Source organism: Ctenopharyngodon idella, chromosome 8 (genome assembly GCF_019924925.1).
Source record: "Ctenopharyngodon idella isolate HZGC_01 chromosome 8, HZGC01, whole genome shotgun sequence".
Lineage (NCBI taxonomy): Eukaryota > Metazoa > Chordata > Actinopteri > Cypriniformes > Xenocyprididae > Ctenopharyngodon > Ctenopharyngodon idella.
Window position 1 is genome coordinate 3,275,915 of NC_067227.1, and position 25,468 is coordinate 3,301,382.

Here is a 25,468-nt window from a genome sequence, read left to right on the forward strand (position 1 = left end):
TGATAAGAAATGAGTACACAGGTGGATTTTAGCTGAGGTCAGCTGAGAAGAATTTGTCTTATAAAGTGGGCCATGTTGCTCCATGCAAGTGGTGTAATAACTACAGGGAGCCACAATAATCAGGCTGTTTTCTCTGAAAGATGGTACAGAATCGATTTTATGCTTGTCGTTGGAGTGGACCTCACCTCTACAAACTATCATGACAGTATTTAGTTACATAACTGATCTTCGCACAGGCCGCTGAACCTCAAATACAGATCATTTTAGGCAAATGTGAGCAATATTTGACTGTTTTTTCCCTACCTGGCTGAATGTTGTCCCGTATAATACTGACATGATCGTCTCTGTCGGGTCGCGTGTGCTCATGCCAGAATCCGATAACGTGACCGAGCTCATGCACCACAATTCCAAACTTATCACAGTTCTTCCCGATGGATATAGCCTGTGGACCCCCTCCTCTCCGGCCAACATACGAACAGCACCTGCAGAGGTTCATCCACATCACAAACAATATTCCAGTTAATAATTCATGAAGCAAACGAACTGAAATATTAATCATTTCATTGGTTACAAAATGAATTAAATATTAAGAAAGAAAATCGAAATTGATAAACCCTCTTGTTGTCATTATCTTTCAGTCATGTTTGTCATATTGTTTTAGATGTGTATTGTGTGTATCAGGATGATTGGGTGAATATCACACAGATATGTCTGGGTTATATTTCATCCAAAAATTATTATAATTATTATTCATTATAAATTAGTGCTATCAAACGTTTAATTGCGTCCAAAAATAAAAGTTTGCGTTTACATAATATATGTGTGTGTGTACTGTGTATATTTATTATGTATAGCCTATATAAATACACACACATGCATGTATATATTTAACAAAAATATATTATATTTATATATATAATATAAACGATATATAAATATAAATATACATGTAAATATTTCTTAAATAAATACATGTATATGTGTGTATTTATATATACATAATAAATATACACAGTACACACACATATTATGTAAACAAATGTTTATTTTGAATGCGATTAATCGCAAATAATTGTTTGACAGCACTATTATAAATATTAATTAATTGCAAATGTTATTAATATTTATAGAATGAATATTTAGTCAGTATAAATATCAACTAATATTAATATTGTAATTAATATAATATTTAATACTTATTTAGTAATTAATTCACTGTTTTAGATATTAATTATAAATATAACATTTCTCATAAAGAAATGCCACATCGCCATGCCACACTTTTTGCTTCCAACATAATTTGCATTAGTTACCTTTTGTCAAACAAATACAGTAGTACCACAATGTATAAATAATTTATGCAAAAATCATTGTTAAAATACCTATTTTTTCATTTTACACTGAAGCATATGAGCTTTATTTCATTAAAATGTTCCGTTTAGAGTTTGAATTTGAGTGAAATACAGTTCTTATCTTGCATCATGTAACGTTTACGTGAAACTGGCCTGTTTTCGATCTCTTTTCAACAACACAAGCTAGCAAAGTTACAAACTGACAGAACACAAAGTGAACTCGAACAAAATGTCATGCATCGTTTGTTTTGTACGTTTGCTTAGAGCTATGTGTTGCAAAATCCAGAGAGAAACGGGGTGCCTGAGTGCGATGTCACAGCGGTACGACACACAAAACACACAATCAAACAATCCCTTTCTGAAAGCGCTGGGATATGTGGGAGAAAAACTGCTGAGAGCTCGCTTGCCTGCGATCTGCGCACACACATACAAACCCACATGTGCTGCCTGTGTGGGTGCAAAAGATCAGTCTTTAATTATGGAGCACCCAGCGGCTCGCTCCAGAAACTCTGCCTTGAACTTTGCACAGCAGACAGGAATCGCCTGAACACACACACACACACACACACACACACACACACACACACACACACTCAGGGGCTCATCAACTACTGCTGCCTGTAAAGGGGAAAAACTCTTAATGTTTCGGCACCTCCGCACACGCACACACACACACACACACACACACACACACACACACACAGATTGTGTGCCCATCATGGCCTGCAGTGGGACATAAAGGCCCCCTGTACTTCCACAGAACTCAAAATGCCTGGCAAAGTCTGCACAGTGGTATATTTTATAAAGTTTCCCCTCGCTGCCCGACCGCAATGGCATGTCTACTTAAACAGCGAGAAAGCAAACAGTCTGTTACATTTGTCTCTGTCAGTATGACTGACTTTCTTCATTTCTAAACAAGGAAATCATTAATCATTAGTTATGCATTGATCTCACTTTTAAATTTTAGCAGTATGAAGTATTGTATGCTCTTGTGATGCGAAGTGAATGTGACTTCCCAAAGGAAACTTTTTATTGCTCAGAGACGTTGCTCTTTAATACGCTTTCATTTCTGGTATCAAATTTGTTTCTCCTAAAATTCATTAAGAGCAGTAAAAAGGACACCACTGACTGTTATTACACCGTAATATATACATATTAACTAACAGACTAATATATGAATGGCACAGCTCTGATTATTTGTTTTTGAAGGATGATGAGAAATGGTCATATAAAAATCTCTGACTTGTATCTATTATTGTTATCTTGTATATATTATCATTATTATAACCAGTGTTATTTTACTAGTTATAATAATAGTACAAATACTATTACTATTTCAGTTTATACTTGCATGAATCGGTTAAATTTTGCTTTAGAAGTTTATAACGGCATTAACTGTCTATTGATAATTTGCCTTTGTATGCATTTGTCCCTCAACTGTTCTAGGTGTTTTGTTTTGTGTTTTTGTTTGGTTTTGTTTGGTGTTGCTTTGCTTTGCTTTGCGTTGCGTTGCGTTGCTTTGCATGTTTTGTTAGTGCTTTGTAGTTTGGTCTCAGTAGTTCAAATCATAAAAATAATATAATATGAATGCAGAATTTTGTATTTTAGTGAATTTAAAGGATTAGTTCACTTTCAAAAGAAAATTAGCCCAAGCTTTACTCACCCTCAAGCCATCGTAGGTGTATATGACTTTCTTCTTTCTGATGAACACAATCTGAGTTATATTAATAAATATCCTGACGCATCCGAGCTTTATAATGGCAGTGAATGGGATCAACCAGTATGAAGCTCAAGAAAGTGCATCCATCCACTAGTGTTGTAGTCAAGACCACCTAAACCGAGACCAAGTCGAGAGCAAGACCAGACTAGCACTCCTCAAATTCATCTGAAAGATCCACATTTACTGCCTGAGAAATGTCTTTTTTTTAATCAATAATTACAATTACAATAATAAGACACCATATAGAGCTGTTACCAATCAACTGAAATCACTAATAACAAAATTCATCTTTACACTGCAGAGGTGGAACAGAAGTTGCATCTGAATTTGTACAAATACAAATGCATAAATAATGTTGAGATTAATGTTTTAAAAATAAAATGTTGTTTATTGAACATTTGTAAAAAAAAAAAAATTCTATATATATATAAATATACATAAATATAAATATATATATATCACGTTTGCAATTGTGCTCATATTTGTGAAAACAGCCCTCTTTCTTGTGATGTTGCTTAATTATATCATACATTATAATATACATAGCAAGATCTTATCAAGTACTTTTTTGCAATCATATCTTGAATTTTGTGGGCATTTGTATTAATTATAGTGACATTTTTGACACAATCCCTTGTTGATTTCTGACCTGGCAGTAACAAAATAAATGAAATTAGAAATAAGTTATTCATTGCATTTGAAGCAGGAAGTTTTACATCCAATCAAATTAATGATGTTAACAAAAAAATCAGACAATGCAACGGCAATTTAGCGTTATCCCCGCAGTTGTGGTCTTGAAATAAAATCCTGAGTCCTTTTAGTCTGAGACCAAGACCAAGACAAGACCAAGACCTAAAAATGGTCTTAAGACTGGTCTCGAGTACTGCAACACTACCATCCACATCCATCTATCATAAACGTACTCCACACGGCTCCGGGGGGTTAATAAAGGCCTTCTGAAGTAAAGCAATTTTACGTTTGAGACCGCCTTCCGTATTCAACTTACGAAAAAAAGCTTGTTTCCTAAGTTGAATAGGGAAGGTGCAGGACGTAGCATAAGCTTTTTGAACTGCGAGAGTTTTACACTTTCTTCGTAAGTTGAATACAGAGGGCCGTCTGGTGGAAGCTAGATATTTTACTTCATAACATGTTAAATATGGATGTTTTTCTTACACAAATGCATCGCTTTGCTTCAGAAGGCCTTTATTAACCCCCCGGAGCCGTGTGGAGTACGTTTATAATCGATGGATGCACTTTCTTGAGCTTCATACTGGTTGATCCCATTCACTGCCATTATAAAGCTTGGATGCATCAGGATATTTATTAATATAACTCTGATTGTGTTCATCAGAAAGAAGAAAGTCATATACACCTAGGATGGCTTGACGGTGAGTAAATCTTGGGATAATTTGTGAACTAATCCTTTAAGACATTGTTGCTATCTCTTTTGAACCCAGAAATGTGAGATTCCTTTTTTTTTCTGAGCAACATTTTTATATTAAATTTGATCTCCATTTAATCTCATTTCTGTCTATGTTATATATGTTAAAGACTTGCCTTTATAGAAGTCAATAAAGAAAACATTCATTTTTTATTTGTCTATCCAATTAGTGGATTTTTTTTTTTTTTTGTGAAACCACAACACACTTTCCAAAATTAGGTTTTCTTTAACAGTGTTTGTATAATTGTTGTTATTAAAGGGGGGATATTTTTCACTTATGTAATATTTCATTATGTTATGAAGGTCTTGCTGCACCAAAGACATAATTTAGACATTTTGTTTTCATGACCATTTCCACCCTCTTTCTGCCCCTCAGGAAAGTTGCTGTTTTGTGACATAGACCTTTTTATTTTGTAAACAACCTTATAAATGATCAAGATAGTTCATATAATCATTCATCTTGACAGGCCGAGATTGCTGAACACTGAATATGCACTGATACATAGACGCAGACGCAAACTGCGTCTATTGTTGTTCATGATTTCCAAATGACACATTTTCCATAAATGGTCCGTGTGGTCTAGAGAGGGCTTTGAGTTGTGAACCTTCGTCAAACACGTATTTCAGAAGAGCAAAATAAATCCTGTTTTCCAGCAGACAGAAGCAGCTTTAGAGCAAACCCGACGTGCCAACACGGTATCCAGGGGGTTGATTTGTCTCCAGCGGATGTGATTGTCAAGCTGAGGTCTGAACTTCTGCCATGCTATTGAAGCATCTACGGGGAGCCATTGTGTAAGTATAAAACACACATGTTCAGGTGACAGTCCCGTGGCGAACAGTGTGATCCAGACGGCTGGTATTTCCTCAGCGAAGCGTAGAGTAATCGTAAGGTCAAGACATGAGGGCCCACACACACATAAACACACAAATCCGTCTGTTGGCACACAAAGCAGATAAGCAGGAACAGAGGAACAGATCGGATGAAGAGGATGGAAAACCACTTGAGCGATAAATCAGGAAGAGACTGAAAAGAAAGAGCAAAGAAGTGAAAGAAAAGAGTGAAAAGCACACGCTCCACATGAGCGAGAGAAGCAAGCTTGATTCCTTCCTGGAAGAGTCAAAGGTTTCGTCCTCCTGCTGTGGAAACTCTCTCACATTGACACAAGACAAGGACACACAGCAACACATACAGACCCCTGTGAAGCTCGCACACATCCTCTAACAAGCCCATTACGACACGCACACTTACCCACACGGCCGGTAGGTGAAGACGATGTAGCTCTCCTCTGTTGTTCTCTCAATGAACGTCACACATGTGTGTTTTTCCCAGTGTCTCATAGCCTGTCTGAATATGGCTCTCTGGCTACCTGTACAACACACACACACAGACTAGGAGTGAGCAGGGTGAGCCAACTTTTAAGGTGCAGTCACATTTGCAAATGTTCTGCAATTTTTCAGGGGGCAAAAACATTACAAGTTGCAAGTTTGTCACAGCATTAAAGGGTTAGTTCACCCAAAAATTAAAATAATGTCATTAATTGCTCACCCTCATGTCGTTCCAAATCCTGTAACACCTTCGTTCATCTTCAGAACACAAATTAAGATATTTTTGATGAAATCCGATGGCTCAGTGAGGCCTCTATTGCCAGCAAGGATCGTGTGTCAAACTGCTGAAATCACGTGACTTTGGCGCTCCGAACCACTGATTCGAAACAAAAGATTCGAAGCATTGTTTTGAAATCGGCCATCACTAGATATTGTTGAAAAGTCCTTATTTTGTTTTTTTGCCACACAAAAAATATTCTCGTCGCTTTATAATATTAAGGTTGAACCACTGTAGTCACATGAACTATTTTAAATATGTCTTTAGTAGCTTTCTGGGCATTCAAAGTGTTAATTATTTTGCTGGCAATAGAGGCCTCACTGAGCCATCGGATTTCATCAAATATATATATTTGATGAAACATAATATCAGAACACAATATCTTAATTTGTGTTCTGAAGATGAACGAAGGTCTTACGGGTGTGGAACGACATGAGGGCGAGTAATTAATGACAGAATTTTCATTTTTGGGTGAACTAACCCTTTAACTGTCTATTGATAATTTGCCTTTATATGTATTTCAACTCCCTTCAACTGTTCTAGGTGTTTCGTTTTGTGAGAGGAAAAAAAAAAAAAAAAATCACCAAATCACCAAAATAATGTGGAAGAAGTAAAATGTGATTGCATTTTGCATTTGCTCTTCTGAAACTCTTCAGATTACTGATTTCAGGAACAATGAAGACACTAGGAATGAGCAGACGGATTTTTTACTGTCCGCCAAAAGTGTGAAAGTCTAACACAACCTCTGATTATATATATATATATATATATACACACACACACAACCAACCCCCCTCCCCCGGACCCCACCACCGCAACACTGGCAGTTCTTGGTGATTTCCCACCGCGGTAGTAAAAAATTGCCACCGTCACAGCCCTAACTCTCAGAATAACTTCCCCTCCCTCTTGCAGCGACATCTCTGTTCTCTGATGATGTTTTTACTGGAGCGAGGGTGGGACAATCTGTCACTCACATGAGATTGTCCAATAGCAAACCACAACCATCCAATCAATTCAATTCACAACTGTTTCCAACATTGATAATAAATTAGAATGATTTCTGAATGATCATGTGACAGTGAAAACTGTAGTAATAGCTAATGAAAATTCAGATTTGCGTCACAGAAATAAATAATATTTTAAAGTATATTAAAATAGAAAACCATTATTTTGAATTGTAATGATATTTCACAATATTGCTGTTTTTACTGTATTTTTGATCAAATAAATGCAGGCTTGATGAGCAGAAGAGACTTCTTCCAAAAATACTGAAAATTGTAGTGTTTCCAAACATTTGATTATACTGTACACTGCCCGGCCAAAAAAAAAAAAAAGTCGCTGTTTGGATTTAAATAGGCAAATGCTTAAGAGTCTATTATTGCAGTGATTATTATGTTTCTATCTTGACTAAAAATTGATGCACCTCATCATTTTTTCCATCAAAAGGTGCATCAATTTTTGGTCAAGATCTTGAATTGACAATGCAAGAGGTGAGCACTCTGTAAAGTCTTCTCCAGCACATCCCAAACGCTTCAATGAATTTAGGGTCTGGACTGATGATTCTTCATGCTCCCTCCCAACCATTCGTTCACACTTTGAGCCATGATGTGTTTTCCTACATGGTTGTTTAAGAAACGAAAAGCTACACACTTCATTAATTAGGGTTAGAAAAACATACTAGAAACATAATGATCACTGCAATAATGATCCAGTCAGAGATTTTTGAGCATTTAAATCCAAACAGCGACTTTGTTTGGCCGGGCAGTGTACATCACAATAGGGAAGAAATTACTATCACAACTTCTGTTTCATGCCGACTTTAATGTGCAGTCACCATTAACACAATTTCAGCTATTTTTTTGTAGGCAAAAAAGGTCATTGTCTATTGTCAGTAGTGTAGTGATGTATGAAGCACAGCTCACACAGAAGTCCCTTTCAAACCGAGAAGCTGCATGTTGGTCAACGTGGCAAATTCGTGTGACTATCTTGAATTTGTTGCCAAATCTGTGCAGGGAAATAATTTTCAATCTAAAGTAAATTATGTGCATAAGGTCTGACTCGACTGGACTGACCGATTTTAGACATGAAAGTGTGATTTCTTCCACAAAGCCTTTTTACCTACAATGCAATTATCATGCAATCATACACTGTTGTTTTCCACTAGCTGTTTGTGTGTACGTGACTTACCACTGAAGTTCCCACTGATGACATAAGGAATGACACCCTCAGGCCACACCCTCTCAGGTCTGGACGTTGCTGCCCTCTTCCTGCGATGGGATCCCACACTGGATGCCGTATTGTTTGGACTCGTCTCATTGGAAAGTGAACCTACCATTTCCAACATCAAATGAACAGACGGTTGATTATGAAACCGTAAGTCTGGAACATCCTCATCACATCATCACAAGTTTCAAAGAAAGAGAGAGATTACACATCACCATTTTCAACTAAAAACAGAAAAGCTCTTATCCGTTTTGGCCGTTCATTTACATGACAATGGTGTTTTGGGGGCCTAATGAAAACGGGATTCAAAATTTGAGTTTTTGAAAACAATACCGTTATCGTCTCCATGTAAACTACAAAAATGTGAATTTGTGAAAATGGTGGCGTCATGTGCATGCATAGGCACACTGTGTTTCTTTACAAATTGACATCGCCATCTACTGGCCTGGCAGCATAATACAGTGATATTAATTGTTTTTGCGGATCCGTGTGAACAGGGATCATTTTGACATCGTTGTCGTCTGTACACGAAAAACGCAAAATGAAAAACTTTTCAGTTTTTAGTACATTGTTGTTGTGTAAACATACCCTAAATCAGGGGTGTCCAATCCTGTTCCTGGAGATCTGCCTTCCTGCAGAGTTCAGATCCAACCCTGATCAAACACACCTGTCTGTATTTATCAAGTGCTCCTGAAGTTTGATCAGGGTTGGAGCTGAACTTTGCAGGAAGGCAGATCTCCAGGAACAGGATTGGGCACCCCTAACCTAAATCAATGACATTCATAATTTTTAGTGCGGGTCCAAACATTTTTTGGGGCAAATAATTGACTTAAAATTGTCTACTGAGCACAACAGTACACTAATTCATATCTGTTTAAACATTTGCAGAATAGCATGCTTATTTCTACTGTTTTTCAATTTTGAATGCTAACTCCTACACACACACATATCGTACTGGTATACAGCTAAACAGACTTGTCTTATCTGATGTTGAATTCTGTCCCTTGTTCCCATTTTCTTCATCACCTCTCGCATTTTTTCTTTCCGACCTTCTGGGGTGAAAACATGATAAAACTAGAGGCTAATTATGAGAAAAATCGCTGTCATTTTGTCAGATTCCAACAGCAACCTGTTGCTGTATTTGGGAATGTGGGAACTGTTTCTTGACAGGCTTTTCTCTATTGGTTTAATATGACTTCAAGTTCTCTTCCTGAGACTCTGAGTGCCAATTAAGCCTGACACAAAGTTTATATAAACCATTCCCATACACGCAAACACAAACACTCAAACTCACACATACATACACACTTACCCGTATCGGTGTGATTCAGAATTGTGACCGTTCTCTGGGCTAAATTCACAATGCGGTCCACTTTAAACATGCGCATATCTTCCTCATCCAGCGCAATGTCTCCAAGATAAGCCACTGAAACAAACATAAAGATCACTTTTAATTTCAAAAGCAATGATTATATAGAGATTAGGGATTTACCGATACCGATACCAGTATCGGTATCGGGCCCGATACCAAGCTCGTGTACTTGTACTCGTACTCGTACTCGTAAAAATACTCCCGATACCAAAGACCGATACCTCACGTGACGTAACTGACAGCAGAAACAATGTCAGCCTCAGAGGTGTGGAAATACTTCAAAATTAATGATGACAACACACACATTGCGAACTGCATGCTTTCAATCACGGAATCGCGCTGAAAGACAGACCAGAAGCGCGCTCTCTCTCTCGCGTGCGCTCTCTCTCTTTCTTGCGCGCGATCTCAGTTCTCTCAGACAGCGCGCGATCGGTTCTCCTCGCGCCTGAATGGTCAAATGCACACATAGTTGTCAAAATGTCTATTGTGTGGAGTATCTCACGTAAATACAGTCGGTTATGGCTTAAGTGGACGTAAACATTTGGGTGAAAACAGGATATGCGTCAGTAGCCATGGATTCGGTCTTAAAGGGGCCGTAGACTATATTTGTCATTAATGTTAATAAAACAACAAAAGATGTTAAATAAATGGATACATGGTAAATAAACCTACTGTATCTGAAAAACAAGTTTATTTCATTTTTTTGTAAATTTCTTTTTATATAACAACAATTATATATATTGGTAATTATGCCCTTGGAAGGTTATTGGACACTGTGAAATTTTTGTTCTTTAAATTTGTGACAAGCACATAAAAATTATTACTTTTTTCATTAGAATAATAATAAAGAAGCTGTTCTACATTCATTAGTCTCACTGTGGTGTGCTTGGAAAACTGCTACATCACTAAAAAAAAAAAGAGAGAGAGAGAGAAAGAAATTAATAAATGTATAGGCATCGGTATCGGTATCAGTGAGTACCAGAAAAAAAAAGTATCGGTACTCGTACTTGGTCCTTAAAAAAAAAAAAAACGGTATCGGTGCATCCCTAATAGAGATGATTCATTTTTTCAAGTAATGATTATATAGAAAGTTTATGGTATCTATGTCACCAATATGGCATAAAATGGTTTCAAATCAAATCAATAATTGTTATCTAGATTGGTCTTGTTCTTGGTTTGGTGACAGGATCCTGACACTCATGTGTTTGCGTACGGCTTTGGAGTTGTTCTCTGGGCCGTGCGCTCTGAGGATGAGGGTGTTTGTCTGCTATGTTCTCTTCTGTCCTGTGTGTGTGCAGTTTTGTGTGAGCACATGGCTTCTGTCATGTTTTTTTGCCATGTGCTCTTCTGTCGGTCTTGTCTTGTGTTTGTGAGAGCACATGGCTTCTGTCATGTTTGGCTTTTTGTTTGTTTCTGTGTGCCATGTGCTCTTCTGTCAGTCTTTAGTTTTGGCCCCGTCCACTTGTTACCTGGTCATTGGTTCATTTGCCCCACCTGCTCTCTCTCGTTACCCTTCTCATTTCCTTTCCTATTTATACTCCTTTTATTCTCTGTCCTCTGCCAAATCGTTGTCAATGTTCCTTGTGTATGGATGCCTTGCCCGTGTGTCGTGTCAAACTCCAGTCTTGCCACTGTTGCCAAGTCTGCCGTTTTCCCGCGGAATTGGGCTACTTTTACACTGTTGCCGCGGGTTGTTTTTCTAGTCCACGGGTTGAAGCGACCACAACTAACAACAACTAATCCCCCACCCCCCAGTGACTGGGCTAGTTTTGATTAGCAATTGGGTGGGTTCTGTTGTGCAGACCCTGAATCCTGCTGCCTGGACAGTGTTTTCTCCCCATTGGAGTGGTTTAAGTTGTGTTTGGGTGATTTAGTCGGTTAGGCGCAGAAAAAAAATCCTTGTGACAAAGTCACACATTCCATGAGGGACAGATCGATACTCTGTGCCTCATGATCGTTTGGTCATACAGAAAAGAGTAATACCTAATTCGAAACTGGATCTAATTTTATTTGCGTAAACTTACATTAACATCAAAACGTTGCCTTTGTAAAATACAGAAAACACACAGGATGTGCTTTCTGCTGTCTTGGTCTCCCTGAACTGGAGCAAGTCATAAAAATGAACCGAAACTCAGCGTACAGGCTACTTGCCTCACAGACATGAGAACTATATCTATAGAAAACTTGGAATGTCTACTTCCATTTCAAATCGAAAATAAATATTCTTTGCTTATGTAATCCGTATGAAAGTTGTATTTCTCTCTAAAGGCGCATTCACTGTACTGAGATGTGACTCAGCATCGTCAACTTCATTTTAGCAGCTGACACTGACTCAGAAAACACTAGTAACACTAGATATTTTTTCCCGACACGGTCATAATCATTACTTTTGCAGGTGCTTTGCGGCAAGCTTTATGCGTGCACTTGAGCGCAGAATAGGCAATATATTACGCCTGTATATTAAAGGCACAATATGTAAGATTTTTGGATTAAAATATCCAAAAAACCACTAGAACAGTGTTATTTATTTTGTTGACTTGTGTAATTATGTTTTCCCAAATGTTTTCAAGAATGTTTAAATCCAGAGAAATAAGCAATTTTAATCAGGACACGGACCGTGTCTGTGCGTCGCCTATCTATGACATCATATCCGCGTTACCCTCCACTTTGTAGAAACCATGGAAACACCAAAGACGCTTTAACATATTATATGTTTTATTACACAGGTGAGCAACTGTTTGGATACATTCATTGACAGAAAACTAATCACTGTTATATAGCTCAACACAGTAAGTCTTTTTGTTTAAATGTTGTTTTCTTGATTTACCGCGAGTACCATGTTTTACCATGATTAATATCGATCTAGCTTACTGCAGTGTGCAGCAAGTGTCTCATAGCAGCCGCCAAGTGAACGCACAGAGTAGCATTATATCAACTTTCAACACACAAATGTATCTAATATGATAAACAGCACTGCTTTACCCCACATACGCTTGACCGGAAGAATCAGAAGAGCTTGTCTGCAGCATAATAAAAGTTACACTGCTTTCAAGACGTGTCGCGCTTGTCTCTCATTAGCAATCGCTTCAGCGGCCGTGTTCTGCTCCAATGGCTTTCAGCCACACCCTGCTTCATACTACAGTAATGTTAATAAATCTTTTATACATCCATGAATATGATTTCTGCCCGAGCCCTGTCAGATTCTTTTCCACCAGCTATAGACGTTAAGACAACACCTCCCATGATTCTGCGAAATCAAGGCGTCATCAAGCTACGCCTCTGTTTTGAATAAGTGACCTCTAGTGGTGAAAATTACATATTGTATCTTTAAAGGCTCATTAGTTTAGTATTCTCCTCAGTATATACAGTATTTAAGTAATTAAATGAATATAAACGTGCGATTAGTCAACTAACAGCTTAAATGAACGACAACTAGTAGACTAGAAAAATCTTTAGTCAGGGGCAGCCTAATCACTAACCTGAAGTATAACCAATTGTAATACTGATGCTTGCCTTAGTAAACACAACTAATGAATGCTGAATCAATCATTTGTACTTTACATAATTAATTTTGCATGATCTAAAAATGACAGTCTTTTTACAAATGCACATTAATTGTGCATTTATTTTTGTGATCTTATTCATAAGGTTTGTAGCGGATATGTGAAATCTAATTTATCATGTACATATCTTCAAACAGTTATTTAAAAACAACCCCCTACAAGCTTGCAGGGTCCAGTGAGCTGATAGAAACCTCGTTATTTTTTAATGATCATCTACCATACCATTTATAGCTGGGGTCATCACTCGTGCCATGATAAATAAATCATCCGTCAAAAGAGAGAAGCTGATTAGCATTAGGAAGTTAAGCGAGCTATGATGACAACTGTACGTCTCTAATGATCTACACAACAGGACGCTGGTGACCTACATGGAAATGGAGGCATTCGTAGAGTTTAATTAGCTCGTCAGGGACTAATTGCATCTTTGGAAGCATTGAGAGACTCAACTAAATCTTCAGATTCAAGGGCAGCTAATTAACACAAATGTGTGCGATGTTGGAATAAATGAATTATAATTGAATGGAAACATATTCTTCACATTAGTGGCATTTTTTTTTTCCCCTGAAGTCCACTTTTAAAATGCTTTCAGACCAGGGGTTTTGTTGCAGAGTCTGATTGTCATCAGAATTCAGTTTGTTTGGTTGGTCTGAAAGTGTTTTTCTGAATTCGAGTGCACCCCAGTGAAGCTAGACACAATCCTCCTGAAATCCCAACAAATTCCTTGAAATGCCACCCCCAAAAATAATGAAATAAGATATGTCTACTGTAAATTGTTTTGTATACAGAGAAGAGCTGCATGGTTAATTGTTAAAAGATTGCGATCTCGATTCAAATCTTATTCCTAGATGACAACAATTCTCCTGTGTCTATTAAACCTTTGACAAGTACGATCAAAGCATACGTTTAAATCTGCATTTGTTCTGCCACTGACCCAGAGGGAGCAGTTGTCATGTATAGGTATGAAACAACTTCACAAACAGTCTTTTCAACCACACTTTATCTATATTTCTGTCTTACAATAACTCATATTATCACAAAAGTACTGGGATAAAAGTTTATATTTCGGATATAAACACTGATGTCTATGGAAGTGATCAAAATCAAAAGTATAACTTGACGCTTCAAATAACAATTGTTTCGATTACATCGTTACACCACTAGGTGGCGACAAGTGACTGTTAAAAAATATATTTGTCATTGAATCATTCAAGAAATTCAATTCAAATATGCTCCTGATTTTTTTAAAATATTTACTTCAAATTATTTCATTTTTTTCAAATAGTCTGCAGCAATTTTGTTCGAACCTCTAGTATTTATTGATTTACTGATTGATTGATTGTCTATTCAGAATGGTGGGAGAATCATGATCTCTATTTAAAAAAAAAAAAAAAAATGTGATTCTCAATTTATTCAGAATTGTGCAGCTCTAATACAGATCACTTTATAGCGTGATAAAAATTATAAATATGAAGTGTGATATTATAGTCAATGTACTAAAGCCATAATAAATGAATGTTTTATATATATATATATATATATATATATATATATATATATATATATATATATATATATATACATATACATACACACACAAATGTACACACAAACTAAATATTAATATTCACTTTGTATTCAGTTAACATTGTATCTTTTTAACTATTTGAGTTATTAAATACATAATACATGTACCTGAAAAGAAACAATTTAATTCAATAAACTGATTCAAATTTATTTGTATAGCATTTTCGAGCTCACGAATAAATATTCTTTAAAGCGGTTTTACAGAGAACATTGCTTTAAAATCCCCAGTGAGTAAGCTAAGAGTGACAGTATATCTGCCAGTTAAAAGCACTGTGAAAAATACATGAAACCTTTTGAAACATTGAATGGTTTTCCAGAACTGCTCAAGATGTCATTGAAAATGAAAACATCATGCATGAACATACACTACTGTTCAAAAGTTTGGGTCAGTAAAATTTTTGAAGCAGCACAACTGTTTTCAACATTGATAATAATCAGAAATGTTTCTTGAGCAAGAAATCAGCATATTAGAATGATTTCTGAAGGATCATGTGACACTGAAGACTGGAGTAATGATGCTGAAAATTCAGCTTTGATCACATGAATAAATTAGAAACAAATAGAAAGCAGTTATTGTACAGTACATTGTAATAATATTTCACAATATTACTGTTTTTACTGTATTTTTGATTAAATAAAAGCAGCCTTGATGAGTAGAGGAGACATCTTTCAAAAACATTAAAAAATCTTACCAACCCCGAACTTTTGAACAGTAGTGCAAGTGTACATATGCACATTATGCACAAAATATGTCTCCAAGCAACCTTTATAAAAGCTTACCATGGAACCATGGTTTCTGCCAAAACTAGTTACTAATGTAAACACATAATGAATAATAATCCCATATCCTCCAAATACAATAAGAAACTTTCAGAAGTTATCGTTTTTTAGGTAGCAACAGTATGCGAAGTATCCAAGGTACTTCATCCAAAAAACATGGTATTACCATGGTAAGTGTCTAAACACCCAAGGTATTACAATGGTATGATGTCGAAAACAACTTGTATCTTAGTCATAAACACAGTAATGGATAGCCAAATACTGCACTCACTGTATCTTGTTTGGGCAAGAAAACGCTGCACAGTGTATAGTTAGCCAACACCTGGAAAGTAGCACACATTCTTTTACTTAATGGGGGTTGAAAAAAGAAATTACTGAAGAGAAAGACTTTACGAGACTCGTAACACAGGCTATTTGCTTCTATATGAAAAGTGGCTGTGACAGTGTGTGTGTGTGTGTAAGTGTGAGAGAGAGAGAGAGAGAGAGAGAGAGAGAGAGAGAGAGAGAGAGACCTGAGGCTGTTTTTTTTAAAAGCCTATGAACATTAGCATGCTTGCAAGGTTTACCGTCTATTCCAGGAGGCAGTGAGTAAAGAGGTAGGGCAAATAAAGTGTGCGTGTGTGAGAGAGAGACAGATCAAACAGACTCCAGCCACCTCATAACCCGGCCTGAGGCAGGAGGGCAGTAGGGCAGAGACCTGGAGCTTCCTGCACTGCACAATGAAGCCAATTATTCTTTCACCAAACAGCCTGCTGTCTGCCACTGTGTTGTATCAGGGTATTTTGATACTTTATACTTTATTTATTGGTGTCACACATGTAACACTGTATGAAAGTATAAACAACTCTGAAACTCTAGCCTGCCAAGCTATGATCTACTAATACCTTATTTCTAACCCGGTTTCCAAAGACAAGTACTTTGTCTGTCCACACTTACAGTGGGAATGTTGTGCAAATCAACTAAATAAAGGTCAATTAGAAAATATCTGAAGTTTGATACATAACTCTTCAAAAGTTTGGGGATTTTTTTTTAAGGAAATGAATACTTTTATTCAGCAAGGATGCATTAAATTCATAAAAAAGTGATAGTAAAGATTTTCATAATCTTACAAAATGATTCCTATTGTTCTTTCGAACTTTCTATTCATCAAAGAATCCTAAAAATAAAAGTATCATATCTTCCACAAAAATATGAAGCAGCACAACAACACTGATAATAATCAGAAATGTTTCCTGAGCAGCAAATCATCATATTAGAATGATTTCTGAAGGATCATGTGACACTGAAGACTGGAGTAATGATGCTGAAAATTCAGATTTGATCACAGGAATAAATGACATTTTACAATATATTCACATAGAAACAGCTATCTTAAATTGTAATAATAAATGTGGTTTTGATCAAATAAATGCAGCCCTGGTAAGCAGAAGAGACTTCTTTCAAAAACGTTTAAAAAAAATAAATTAAAAAAATCGACCCCAAACTTTTGACCAGTAATATATGTGGAGAAAAAAGAAACTCATACAGGTTTGGAAGAACTTGAGAGTGAGTAAATGATGAGAGAATTTTTGGGTGAACTGTCCCTTTAAGGACAGAGTACTCAATCTGAATCAAGCTGAAGAATCACACTGCTGTCTGCACTCCCCATCACAGCATATCTGCATAAAAGTTCTTATGTGCTCAGCTTTGTCGCATCACCAATCACCAACAGTCTCTGACACTCATGACGCCTCAATTTACTAACTTCCACAGGAAATAAATGACATCCGTTCATTGTGTACAAATCACTGTCAATGTAAATACTCTTTTGAAACATTTAATAAAGCATGACATAAACATCGAAAAAGCATTTTGTTAATATATACTGGTACCGGTTAGAAACATTTCTAATGTGATTTCATTCTGCTCATCACTGCTGAGCTCTCTAGGTCTGCAGACATACTTCACTGAACTCTTGTCTAAAAACAGAGCTAAAAACAGTTGACAAGAGCTGAAATGACAGGGTTTTACTTCTCAAACTCCACATCCACACAGACAACCACAGGCCATGAGAGGCAAAGAGAATCCACAGTGATGCAAATCCAAAGAAAACAGCTGCGAGAAGAACAGTCTGATTTTATCATAAATTGTATTGCATTAACTGGACTGTTTTTTAATTTGATGATTTAAACTGGATGGTTTTCATGACATTTGGTTCCATTAACAGACCAAACAGGCAAAGCGAACCAGATAGGAAACAAATCTTCTCATTGCGATGTCCTCACTAGTTCCACGCAGCATACATTGTGCTCCAAATTATTATGCAAGTTACATATCAGTAAGATTTCAGTACAATAAACATTCAGATTTTAGTTTTTCTAAGAAAGTGTTTGTTGGTTTATTTATCCATGTCTTTTTTAGATAACTGGTATCAATCTCAGACAAGGTTCTCAGGTAAATGGAAACCCTACTTAGAGGTTGTTCCACATTATTAAGCAAGTCACAGTTCTCATGCAATATGGGGAGGAAGAAAGATCTTTCTGAAGATGAAAAGCATGAAATGGTCCAATGTTGTGCAAAAGGCATGAAAACAACTAATATTGTGTGAAAACTGAATGGAGATTATCGAATTATCATAAGATTTGTGAGTGATTTAGAGCAAAGCAGAACTCAGTCAGATAAAGGCTTATTAATGAAAGTTCCTGTCAAAAAAATTAATTGAATTAAAAGGACAGCTATAAAAAAGCCAGTGTTGAGCAGCAAACAGGTATTTGAAGCTGCTGGAGTCTCTGGAGTCTCAAGAAGCTCTCCATGCAGGCTGGCAGTTGTCCGTAAAGATGCATTTCAGCCACTCCAAACCAAACCTCACAAAGAGAAACATTTACAGTGGGTGTAGAAATACATTTTCAAGCAGTTTTATTGCTGTGGTGTTTTTTTTTTTTTTTTTGCAGCATGGGATAGTGCATAGTGCATTGTATTTCAGAAGGCACTATCCTTCTTTTTATACCATAGCTGAAAATGGCTAGTTATGAACTCCACATATCTTGCAAAAGTCATTTTAATACCCTCAGAGACCCTAAAGGGACCTTCCATCTCACTTCCCAATATTCCAGCCCAAACCATCACCCGCCAGCTCCCTGCTGACGTCACAGTCTTGTTGGAACGTGGTGGCCATTCACCAACCATCCAGAAATCCATCCATTTAGACCATCCATTGTAGTACGGCATTAGTCAGTGAATAAAACTATTTAAAAATGAGTCTTCATGTATTTCTAAACCCACTGTAAATGTTTCACTTTGTGAGGTTTGGTTAGTGGTGGCTAAAATGCATCTTTACGGACAACTGCCAGCCTGCATGGAGAGCTTCTTGAGACTCCAGAGACTCCAGCAGCTTCAAATACCTGTTTGCTGTTCAACACTGGCTTTTTTATAGCTGCCCTTTTAATACAATTAATTTTTTTGACAGGAACTTTCATTAATAAGCCTTTATCTGACCGAGTTCTGCTGTGCTCTAAATCACTCACAAATCTTATGATAATTCGATAATCTGCATTCAGTTTTCACACAATATTAGTTGTTTTCATGCCTTTTGCACAACATTGGACCATTTCATGCTTTTCATCTTCAGAAAGATCTTTCTGCCTCCCCATATTGCATGAGAACTGTGACTTGCTTAATAATGTGGAACAACCTCTAAGTAGGGTTTCCATAGACCTGAGAACCTTGTCTGAGATTGATACCAGTTATCTAAAAAAGACATGGATAAATAAACCAACAAACACTTTCTTAGAAAAACTAAAATCTGAATGTTTATTGTACTGAAATCCTACTGAACTGTCACTTGCATAATAATTTGGAACACAGTGTACATACAGTACAACCTGTTTTTTTTTTTTCTAAATTCAATATACTTGAAATATGAATAAAATTTCAATAAAATTCAGATAAATAATGTTAGACGTATGCTTAAAAATAATTTGTTAATAAGGCAGGAAATAATAAATTTAAAATAAAAATAGACTAAACTTAAGATATATTCTCTGAAAACAGGTCTCAATATTTTATGCAATTTTGCTTCTCATGTAAATAATTTTGCTTTTAAGATAATATTAGATATTTGGTCCAATGTATTACGTGTCCTTAATTACTATGTAATAACATTTAAATTAATCTTCTGATACAATGCATTTATTGTATATACATGTTTGTTACACTGTACTTATATTTGGGTCATTGACGAATAAGGTTTTTAAAAGTGTAAAAAAACATAATGGAGATATAATTAATTTTGAAGTTTTATTAAGTGTTAACAAAGAGATTGTGTTTTTTTTTTTGGTTTTTTTTTTTATAAATCAATTAACACTGCTTTTGTCATTTTTTACAAGATGGACAAAATTTGTCACCAAAAAAGGTTTAACCAAAATTTCGGTTTCACCAAATGACACTTTTTGATATTTTCAAACAATGCTAATAGGCTGATTTCTAGCTAGCTAGCAAAAGGACAATCAAACATTTTATATTTAGTACAAGTTTTTGAAATATTACAACATTTTCCATGTTTTATAGCGGTTGTACCGAATGACCTGATGTTTCAGGACATGCATAGGAGCAAGTGAAAACATGAATTTTTCAAATAGTTAAAAGAGAGTTAATTACTTTGCTTCACGACCATGTGGTCCTTTGCAGGTGTCTGAATGATGTCACATCCTGTCACATGATACTGACCGCATGACTTGATCCAAAATAGTCCCTTTATATTGGTTACTCCGAATGACATCAATGAAATGACATAATTTTTCCGGACATTCTTTCTCATAACAAAGCAACAACTTCGCCAGACTAAAAAATATAAACATTTATTACATTTTAAGATATTTTAATCACAAATTAATTGGCTGTATTGGCCTTTGGACAGTTAAACCAAATGACTTTTTGACACTTCAAAATATCTTTATATGTAGCAAAATATAATTAAAACCTTTTGGATTCAGAAGAAGAGATCTAGTCGTACTACCTTACATACTTTAGATGTCATATATTTGTTTTTTTTTATTATTATTATTATTATTATTATTATTAAGGCCTTTGGACAAAAAAAATGACCCATTTAAAAATACCTGCATGTAATTACATCTATAATTACACTGTTAACCCATCCCTTTCACCTTAACCCATCCTTAAACCTACCCATACCACCAAACCTGTCCCTAACCTTACCCGTATCCCGCCTCAACAGCACAAGTGTTTTGCAATACAACATAAATACATTGTACCTAACCAGTATTTTTTATGTAAGTACATATTAGTTAAAAGTACATATTAGTTAAAGACACCTAATATAAAGAGTGACTAGATATTTACTGAAATACTAGAATTTTTTTTGCAATGCAGTTCACTCTCTCTGGGTCCCTTATATGAGAATAATTCTAGCAAATGACTTTATGTGAGGTTGCATTCTAACACTGACCAAAACAAAGGTGTAAATTCTCCCTGACAAGACCAGACAAGCTCAGAAGACAGATCTGGAGAAACATGCCAAGACCAAAAGATCCTCTCGCTAACCTTAACATCCCTCCCAAACACACACACACACACACACACACACACACACACACACACGGATAAAAGAGTGTGGATGAAAGAGAAGGAACTGACAGCGACTGATTACGCCATATAGCGTGGCATTAATAAATCAGACTGCAAAAGAGTGTGAGATCTCCAAATGGTTTCGAAACGTGTTCTAATCAGAGCCAGCTACCAGATGTCAGTGCATGGAGACGCTCCAGAGACCAAATACGCAGGCAGATGTCTTCCACTCTTTACTGCGTAAAATGATGAATAAATCCTTATCTGGCAAATCACAAACAATAGCTGTGTCTCATTTCAGAGGCTGCATCCTCCGGAGGTCGCATTTGAAGGTTGCATACGTCATTGAGGCTGTATCATTTCAGAAAAGTAAGTAGGACTCTCCGAATACGACCTTCGAATGCATCCTTCTTTCACAGGAATTCGGAGGATGCATGAGGTGTATCCTTCGCTGCTGCAGATAGCCCACAATTCTTTACGTCGCTGTTAACCGTCATTTATTTGAAAAAACGAAAATGGCAGCGTCGGCAGATGTACATGTACAAGCGAAAATGTGGTGTTTAAATGGAAGTAGTTTCAAGCTTGTTTTTGTTTTAAACTTCGTTCTTCTTAATATCCTCCTTTGTGTCTGTAACAGATATCTGTTGTAGGCTACATACACTGCAGCTCCTCAAACATTAACCAAAATAAAACAAGTAAATACATTTTCTTTTCTAATTACTTTCCAAATTTATAAATAATTTTCATTCATTCGACTGTTGTGAGAGCGCAATGACACTGCCGTGAACGTGTTGGCATAGCAACGTAATACTTCCTGTTTCCTTTCCTGCCCGTGTGTCCTACAAAGGACGTCTTGTTTAATTCTGGTTAAGGACACTCCATATACTGCATCCTTCACAGGATGCGTCCTCTGGAGGATGCAGCCTTCGAAATGAAATGAAATGAGACACAGCTAATGACTGAGTTTGGTCCATCCTGATCAGCGCTGAGAAAAGTAACAGGTACCACATAACATCTATGTGCTGCCTCAGTAATAATTTACACATGAATCATTTATGAATACATAATTTATCATATTGAAACAATCATATTTACAAGATGAGCACATTATTAACAACCCTTGCATCAAAAGATTATTTACTAACATCATATATGTAATTTTTTTAAGAACTTTATATATTCATACATTCCCTGTTTGTCTAAAATAAAATTATATTATTTACTAACATCATATATGTTCATTTTTTTAACAATTTTATATATTACAACTTTAGATGGTTGCATCAGAATCAGCTTGTGATGGCACAAATAAGCAGAATTACTTTGTTAAAATAAGTTCTTGCAATATATCTGGAAAACAAGTAAACTTTCTTTTCCCTATTTGTCCAAAATAAAATTATGTTTTCAAAACTTGTGAGACAGCAATGTGCTATGTGTATTCAATTCAATTCCTTTTTTTTGTTTCCTTAAAATTGTCTAATTATTTAGAAAAGTAATAGCAAAGTAATATTGTAAAATATTATTACAATTTTTTTTAAACTGTTTTCTGTTTTAATATGTTAAGATTTAAGTTATTCCTGTGATCAAAGCTGAATTTTCAGCATCATTACTCCAGTCTTCAGTGTCACATGATCCTTCAGAAATCATTCTAGATTTAGTGCTTAAGAAAAAAATATACATATTAATATCAATGTTAAAAACGTTGTGCTGCTTAATATTTTTGTGGAAACTGTGATTTTTGGATTCTTTGATGAATGGAAAGTTTAAAAGAACAACATTTATTTAAAACAGAATTTTTTGTAACATTATAAATGTCTTCACTGTCACTTTTGAACAATTTAATGCATAATTACCATATAAAAGTTTAAAAAAAAATAAAAAACGTACTGACACCAAACATACTTACACATTACTTGTGTAAATACATATGACATATTATATGATACATATGGAGAATATATATCACTCTTATAATAAGAGTATTGAAGTGCATTAGGTTGTATAAAGGAACCCAAAACAATCGTACGAGAAAAATCCCCCTTCACTGCCACCACTGAAAACCCAAACAAACAGTTGCTAGGCCACCACCCTCTGTTTGATCTCACAAACCTGGACTCCAAAGGCACCAACACCACCAATGCCAGCGACACATGGCACAAACAGACAAACAGATCGGCCTCCTCCAGTCCGCTAGAGATCCTGAATTCAACCTTCCCGAGGGAGGGATGCAATCCTCCATATCTCTACAAGCCCCTTAATCTAGCGTGTAATTGTGCCCCATCAGATGCCAAGACTAGCGAAAACAAGTGCAGCCCAACCTCCCTGGTTTCATTTCATTTCGACGCAGTTTACCCGTGTGTCCTTGAGGGATTCCCGTTTTAATCATCTCTGTCTCTCTAGCTCAAATTCCTCACCAACGAAATCACAATCCTCATGCTTTCTATAAACCAAAATGAAAAAGAGCTTATCGGAGAGCAAGGTCTAAACAGTCACAGAATCTCATCGCACGAGGCCTAAAAGGCTTTGCATTACAAATCTGGAACACAATGGCCATGAACTAATGAACTTCAGTGAATGTTCCAAAAGAGGGTCTATAAATGACACTGAGAAAAGATGTGGCGTATTTGATGAAGTGGAATAAAGGAGTGCGGTGGCAGATTGGGGTTTGCCGTTGGTCTTTATCCAGACACATTCATTACAGAGACACTCAACAGCTGCAGCAGAACCTCAGAAGCCACTGCATGATCCTGATTTAAGGTGTCAACCTAAAAAAGACAATGAGGAAAAATTTATCGTTGCGACTGTAAACCCTAACGCTCAAAATAATTAATTGGTTTGAGTAGGGCAAACTCAAATGAAACAATTTAGTTCAATCAAATTAACTTTTATGAGTATTTAGAACTTTCTTTTTCTTTTGAGTTCACAAAACTGACACATTTTAAGTAATCTGAATTGTTCATTGTTTTGAGTTTTATGAACTTGTTTCTTTTAATTTAGACAAACTAATTATTTACCTGAATTTACCTATTACCTAATTCACCTGAAACTGGGCTGGGATTTCTATTTCCCAGCATGCTTTGCCATGACACTTGAAAGGGAGAATAAATGCTAAAATTAAGTGTTATATAATTTTTTTGCGTGTGTGTGTGCAAGATTAATGTGAAGTGGGGGATTTAGTAGTGTTTAATGCTTTGCTATCCCAATTTTTTAAGAGTTTCTGTTATGTGGGTTTTTTGGGGGGGTTACCATCATGGTGACGAGTGGAGTATGGGCTTAGTTTGAGAACAGGTATTTCATAAGTGTCCTATAATGCCATACACTTTCAGCAATTGCTATGCTATGCTACTGTTATCAAAGCATTGTTACCAATTAGCCTTGCTGAATTAGCTAGTTATAGCTATCTAAATTTCCACTACTAAAAATATAACTTAAGATGTTGGCGCTGATAGCCTCGTGGGCAGCACACTGACATAACCGGCGACCCGGGTTCGAGTCCCGACTCGCGGTCCTTTCCCAATCCCGTCCCCCCTCTCTCTCTCTCTCTCTCCCACTTTGCTTCCTTTGTTTACGATTTTAAAATCTATTTTTTTTATTCCAGAAACTGTATCGTTTACATTGTTTTGCCACTAGGTGGCAACAAATGACTGTTAAAAATGTGTGCCATTGAATAATTTATTCAAGAGAATTTTCATACTGTAATGTATATGATGCTTCTGAAATAGAACTCAGAAATTGTCAAGTGTAAATATGACTCATCTTATACATCATTTACAGTCTGTACAAGTGTATGATTCAACTTTTTTTCCAAGGTCTAGTGTTAAAAAAAAAAAAAAAACTATTCTTAAAAATCGCAATAAATATCGTATCGACACCAAAGTATCGTGATAGTATCGAATCGGGAGATACATGTATCATAACATATAAGTTAGGACTACATGATAATTTTGTTTTAATTTATGAATTAACTTACTTAAAATTTTCAAGTTAAGAGCAATTACAATGTATGAGTACAAAATTGAAATCTGCCAGTTCTGCTTACTTAAACTTTGAATTTCTTAACTTAAAAAAATGTATATAACTGATTACCCCATTTTTTTTTTAGTTTTGCCAACTTATTTGGGCTTACAGGGATATGTGAGATTCATGTTCTTTTTGGCCTTTAAATATGCTCTTAGTCATTTTTTGTTTATGTTGTGTTGGCTGATATAAAAATCATCTTGGACTATACTGACACCTATTGGCATGGATGACACATCACACAAAAG

General features: G+C 36.0%; 1 protein-coding gene across 1 annotated transcript in view; it reads right to left on the bottom strand.

Moving 5' to 3' along the window:
- Window positions 1-25,468, bottom strand: part of bmp1a (bone morphogenetic protein 1a) — a 103,358-nt gene that overhangs the window by 57,796 nt on the left and 20,094 nt on the right. The window contains exons 2-5 of the mRNA XM_051902249.1: window positions 9,652-9,765; window positions 8,304-8,444; window positions 5,763-5,880; window positions 304-482 (exon numbers count right to left, since the gene is read on the bottom strand). Coding sequence (XP_051758209.1) covers window positions 304-482; window positions 5,763-5,880; window positions 8,304-8,444; window positions 9,652-9,765 — 552 coding nt within the window. The remainder of the gene's footprint in view (window positions 1-303; window positions 483-5,762; window positions 5,881-8,303; window positions 8,445-9,651; window positions 9,766-25,468) is intronic.